We start from the raw sequence: 6,000 nt of genomic DNA on the forward strand, positions 1-6,000 counted from the left end.
TTTCCCAAAGCTTTAGAATGTGCTCTTTCAAAAAATTGCTTTTTTGCAACTTGTGATGAATTCGCATTCTCATTCTGAGTAGATAAGGAAGCCGGTTCCGTTCTCGCGCGTGTAATAGACTTACCTTTTTTTTTTTTTTTTTTCTGGATAATTTTTAGCATAAAAATAAAAATATCGGCATTCGTTAAAAGATTTCGCAATCGACTAATGGGCCTACCTGCACCTTTGCACATAGGACACATAACGTATTTCTTGCATTCAATATGTGCCACGTTGTTACAAATCTATTTATCGAAGTGTAATGTGATATGCGGAGATTATATTTCATGAAAATTCGATTACTTTAACGCCGCAGAAATTTGTCCGTTGTCACTGTGAAGCTAAACGTCCGTTTTAAACACGCAAGCATCGCTTGCATAACTTTCCGTAAAAGTATTGTATTTAGATAAGTTCAAGTCGCGCAATACAATTAAGCCATGCATTAACATGCACGAATTAATTTGCATTAACATTCGCGCGCAATAATTTTGATAAAATGTTCAATAAGACAAATCAATGAAAGTTACAATGATGGTATTAACGTTATGAAAAATAGCTATTAAATATATGAGATAGTTCGATGCTAAATTAAGAAAAAAATCTTCGCTTTTTTTTTTTTGAAAATAATTTTCTTAGAATGTAAATATGTACATTATATACTATTTCTTTATACAGCGATTATAGAATAGTCTATAATCAAAAAGCGATAAAACTATAAAATGTAGCACAGTCACATTTATCCTAATAAATAGGATAAATTGGTCCTTCGATAAACCGCGAAATAACAAAAGTTATCTCGCTTTTTTCATAAGAAAGCATTTATTATCGGCAGTCGCGATTTTTTTAGCCGATCTAATATGGTCCGGTTCAATGACATATCGCGTGTCATCTAAATATTATGTAATACACTCACAATTCGTCATCCTTTTCACTTTGTACCGCACAGTTCCATTTTAAAGAACCTTTATTGCACTCTAGTTTGCAGTTCCGTTTTATCTTGTGAGTGAAAGAATTGGACTATCCTTATTTACGAATGTCGCCTAAGATGAGTATCAGTTCCACGTATCACGACGGCGGTTTCTCTAGCGAGATATTATAATCCAAATGATCACAGTGTATAGGACACTGATAATACGACACCGCGCTAGCATGGCCGGATCTTCCTGACGTCATAGGCACACCTTGAATCCATTGGTCTTGAGCCGGATCATAAATTTCTACTATATTTAAAAACGTCGTGCCATCGTATCCTCCTAAAAATAAAAAAAAGAAATCGTATATCGTATACATCATGCTTGTCTGAAAATAGCAGCTTTATTTTTTCGATGAAAAGGCAATAGAATTAATTACCCATTGCGTATAGTTTGCCGTCAAGGATAGTGACGCTAAGAGCACTGCGGGCAATGGTAACGCTGCTCACGTTCTCCCATACATCGCGTTCCGTGTCGTATCTCTCTACCGAATTCAATTGCGATTTTCCATCGTATCCACCTATAACGTAAATGTACTGTCCCAGACTACCTACACCCGCCCCCGATCGACTGCATTTCATAGACGACACCATTGTCCATTCGTCATTCTCAGGATGGTAACATTCCACTGAACTCAGTCGATCCTTGCCGTCAAAGCCACCGATTGCGTACAGTAACCTGTATAAAAAAAAAAAAAAAAATTATATTTATACATATAGTATAAATTTAATATATTACATATAATAACTTATAATAAAACAATGTTTTAAAGTTTTTACTTAATTTTTAAAAGATATTTGTTATTTATATTTGAAAGAAACTAATGCAATAGCTAAAAGATAGCTACTTAAATTTGTATTGATAATTAATATACCTAAGGCATAACTAAATATAATTTATTTTGAAATTTAAATTTAGCCATCTATTTTCATGACTATTTTTCATATGATTTATTAACATATATATCGTTCTCGAGTTCAATATTATGACAAATTGTACCTGTTTACTACTGCTACTCCTACGCCTAATCTCTTGACATGCATGGATTTCACTCTGGTCCACGTATCGTGATCCGGATCATAACATTCGACACTGTTATGGTATTCGGCACCTGCACTGCCACCCACAGCATACAATAAACCGTCCATAACGGCAACCCCAACCCTGTTTCTTGGTGCTGACATTGGACTGCATGGTCGCCACTGATCTGTCATTGGGTTATATCTGTCCACCCAGTCACTGTCATATCTGAAAAAAATTATGCAATCCTTTTAAATATATTTCAAAATTTTACTTATTCAAAACTTGGTTTGAATAAAATGTATTTAAACGTATAAATCAAATATTTAAAAATCCATAAAGCAAATAGAACTTACATAGAACTTGTTTGATACCCTTGTTAAAAAATCTAATGTTTTAGTTTCCATAAAAAAATACAAAATGGAAAAAAAAATTTTTTAATAATAAAATTCTTATATATATATATATATATATAATAAATTTAACAAAGTTTGTGGAATAAATTTTTCTTTATTCTTTTTGAGGCAAAATTCATTAAACGCGACTAATCTCCAAGTTCTAACCTGCTTCCCGGTGAATTGTGTCGACCGCCAACTGCATAGAACATTCCCTTGAGAAACGCCCCACCCAGACCGGATCTGGGAACAATAAGTTTGGCGTGCTGCGCCCACGTTTTGTCGTCGGCGTTGTAACCCTCTAGGACGTCGAGCGAATGCTTAAAAAAACCACCAGCGATGTATATTACCCGCCGCGTGTTAGGCGTACGCTCTTTCACAACCGGCTTCTTATGCAACGTCAGGTCCTTAAAAATTTGCGCCAGATACTCGCGACACGCCGGCACTTTCTTCAACACGTCGCAGTTTTTCATCTGTTCCCGTAGAAAATTTGGAGTAAGGTATTGGCAGCGTACTGCGTGTAATATGTGTTCCATCTTGGGTCGCCTTGCTTCTTCATTGTACTTAACCCACTTGAGCACGGCGTTGTAAACCTCTCTTTCCTCTTGCACATTCAACTCGTCTTTTCTAATAAGCGTCACCAATTGTAGTGCCGACAGTTGCAAGAACTCCTCCTCCTGGCATATCTGGTTGAAGTGTTGAACGATAAACTGATTTGCCTTGTGGTATAAATCATGACAACCATGTTGCTCCGCAAAATTGGCGATTCCAATTGCGTTTGTGGGATCAAGTTGTCTTTCCAGAAAAACACTACACGCATCTATCACATTGCTAACCTACATTAAGACACATTTTCAAATATTTTAGTGCCCTTAAAATAACTTTACGTCATTTGTTATTCATTCAAATACATCTATTAGTTCAATTTGCTTCATTTTTTTTTTTTTTTTTCTAAATTGTCCACATACTTGGAACATGGTAGCTGCTGACAGCAGCGAACACACGGTAATCTCAGTGACTCTTATTTGACCAGTATACATGAAGTACATTAACCTAGCCATCGTGGTTGGACAGACACCCTGGAGCTTTACCCTCGTCATCTCACATTCCTTCAGTCCTCCAGTAAACATTGCCTGTAATTTTAAGATCACCCAACTCTGATTTATCATTTCTGTCAGAACTCAACGAATCGGGAACTTGAGTTAACGACACAGTTTCCACCGGGTCTCTGATCTTACCTTAAAGTATGGACTAGCTGCTGCTAAGATAACTTTATGCGCATGGAACAGTTCGGTGCCAACCTCCAATATCACGTCAGTCAGCATATGATGGCTGCGCATCATAAACATCATCTTCATAGTTTCCTTCAGGTAGTTGGCCATGCAGAACGTCATGTCTCCGAGATCGCCCCGGTGCCGCTCCGTGTTGAGCATACTTTCCCAGTCGGTTTCCTCTCCCGGCGCAAGCGGAATCGTGCCCAACGGCGGGGCGTCTTCGCCGCCGTCCCGGGCCTCTTTCTTCCGCTGACAATCTTTCTCGCCATCCATTAAAATGGAGCTACAAAAGACAAGAGAAACGGTCAATTGCGCCTTTAGATATTTACATACGTTCGCGTCATCACGCGAGTGCCCCGCGCGCTCGCTCGCTCGGCGACTCCGGACCTTCCTTCCTTCCTTCTCGGAACTCGTTAGCGTCTCGTCCGACTCCCAGCGCGTGCTTGCGTATGAAAAACAATAGGCGGCGTAATCGCGAGCGACGCATGGTGCGTTGCACGTGACCGTGGAATCAGCTTTCAGCGACGACGAGGTTCGTCGTCGTCGTCGTCGCCGCCGTTGCGGCGAGAAAACATCTGAACGCAGGCACGCATGCACCCGGATAAAAGACACTTACCCGGCCTGCCAGCCACGCCGAGGCCAGCCTACTGTGCGTCGAGGAAATCACACTGCGAACGCGAGACGGAAGTACGCGGTCGAGGCGACGTGACAGCGAGACGGGGTGATCATGTCTCGCGATCGATCTCGCGGTTGATACACGATGACGCAGGCATATTCCCGGTTGCGGCCCTGGCTCCGATAGATAGATGCGGCGTCACCGAGCGAGAGCGGCGGGGCGATTTGCATACGCACGTGTTTAGCCGGTCGCAAGCACTCGCAACCCTCGCTCCGTCGACGGATCCGAACGGCTCTCTTTTCTCGCGACCGTCAAACGCTACTGTCATCGGAGAATCGTCGTCACCTCGCGTCGCCCTGCCGCGCGCGCGTTTCACCATCGCCGCCGGCGCGAAAGGCGGCAGAGACTTCGCTTCGTCACGATTTGTACCGTAGATACGCCGCGGGTGTACCTTTGTCCACGCCGCTCGCTGATAGCGGCTGCCCGACGCTGGCTGGCTGGCTGGCTCGGTTCCGCTCCGCTCCGCTCGTTGATAATAATCCAGCGCGGCGGCCCTGGGGACGGTGACTCGGTAATAAATGCGAACGTTCTATTGGCGCGAAGGACTCGTTTTTCGCAAGACTGATCCGTGGATCACCGGAGCGGTTGTTCCCCGAGAAGAGATTCGTTCCGCGAAATCGAAACTCCGAGACGAACGCGCGGAGCGGCGGCTCGAGATCTTAATTCCGCGCCAAGTTCCTCGGGAGAACGGGAATCCGTCGGTGATAAGGCGACGGTTTTACTCTGCGATCACCTATTTACAACGACATTGATCATAAGACAACGTTATTAATTAATTATAATATACTATATATATATATATATATATATATATATATATATATATATATATATATATATATATATATAAATTAATATCGTTATATATAGTGTTATATGAATCAATTTACAACACTATTGTATCGTACGTACATTATACATATATCAACGTGATGTCCCTGCCAGTTGATACATATGATAATTTTTCACTCGATAATAAATGTAGTACAACACGTGCTACGTAAGCTACTTTAACAAGTAGGAAATTGTGACATTGATACGAAATTACTTTTAATTGGTATAAGTTTACTGAAGCCCGATAAAACAATTAACAACGGCATCATCGTAATTTCCCACTCGACGACGTAAGTATAAGGTAACACATGTTGCACACACATAGCAAACCGTCGCAAGCGTTGAATGTAATTATAACGTAACTGTAAATTAACGTTGATTGTTTATTTCTCCGGAAAAGATGGAAATCTCTACTTTTTTCTTTTGAAACTCCCGAGCGATTCGTATCTCCGTCGACGACACGATAGGCGTAAAAGTCTCGCGGTTTCCGGTTTACACATTTTACTCTGTGCCTCTTTTAAGAGTCAAAAAAGAACGTACACGTCTCTCGCTTTTTAACATAGAAATGCATTCCTTCAGCTTTTCGGTTGGTCCCCTCGCGAGCTGCGGCACGATGCGGGTCCGAGGTGCGGGGCGAATCAGTTTCCGAGACGAATTTTCCGCGTCTCCCTTCTCGAGATATTTTCAGAGAAATGACAATCGGTGGCATCGACGTCGTTCGTCCTGCCGTCTCCAGCCAGGCAGCCAGGTGCATCGCCCAGGGAAGGGATTTCGCGCGCCGGTCGGCCCGA

At 41.9% G+C, this 6,000-nt stretch overlaps 1 protein-coding gene across 3 annotated transcripts; it reads right to left on the reverse strand.

Annotated features, from left to right (window-relative positions):
- Nucleotides 1–857: 857 nt before the first annotated feature.
- Nucleotides 858–4,785, reverse strand: Keap1 (kelch like ECH associated protein 1). 3 transcript variants are annotated; one of them, XM_070665919.1, is made up of 7 exons: nucleotides 4,767–4,785; nucleotides 3,664–3,982; nucleotides 3,394–3,558; nucleotides 2,594–3,261; nucleotides 2,010–2,258; nucleotides 1,390–1,688; nucleotides 858–1,292 (listed from the first exon to the last, which is right to left on the reverse strand). In XM_070665919.1, the coding sequence occupies exons 2-7, from the start codon at nucleotides 3,970–3,972 to the stop codon at nucleotides 1,105–1,107; spliced, it is 1,878 nt and encodes a 625-aa protein (XP_070522020.1). In that variant the 5' UTR covers nucleotides 3,973–3,982; nucleotides 4,767–4,785; the 3' UTR covers nucleotides 858–1,104. The 3 variants fall into 3 exon arrangements, with proteins under 3 accessions (XP_070522020.1, XP_070522018.1, XP_070522019.1); XM_070665917.1 differs by lacking the exon at nucleotides 4,767–4,785 and adding an exon at nucleotides 4,552–4,658; XM_070665918.1 differs by lacking the exon at nucleotides 4,767–4,785 and adding an exon at nucleotides 4,316–4,639.
- Nucleotides 4,786–6,000: the final 1,215 nt, after the last annotated feature.

The sequence above is a fragment of the Cardiocondyla obscurior genome, linkage group LG14 (genome assembly GCF_019399895.1).
Source record: "Cardiocondyla obscurior isolate alpha-2009 linkage group LG14, Cobs3.1, whole genome shotgun sequence".
Taxonomy (NCBI): domain Eukaryota; kingdom Metazoa; phylum Arthropoda; class Insecta; order Hymenoptera; family Formicidae; genus Cardiocondyla; species Cardiocondyla obscurior.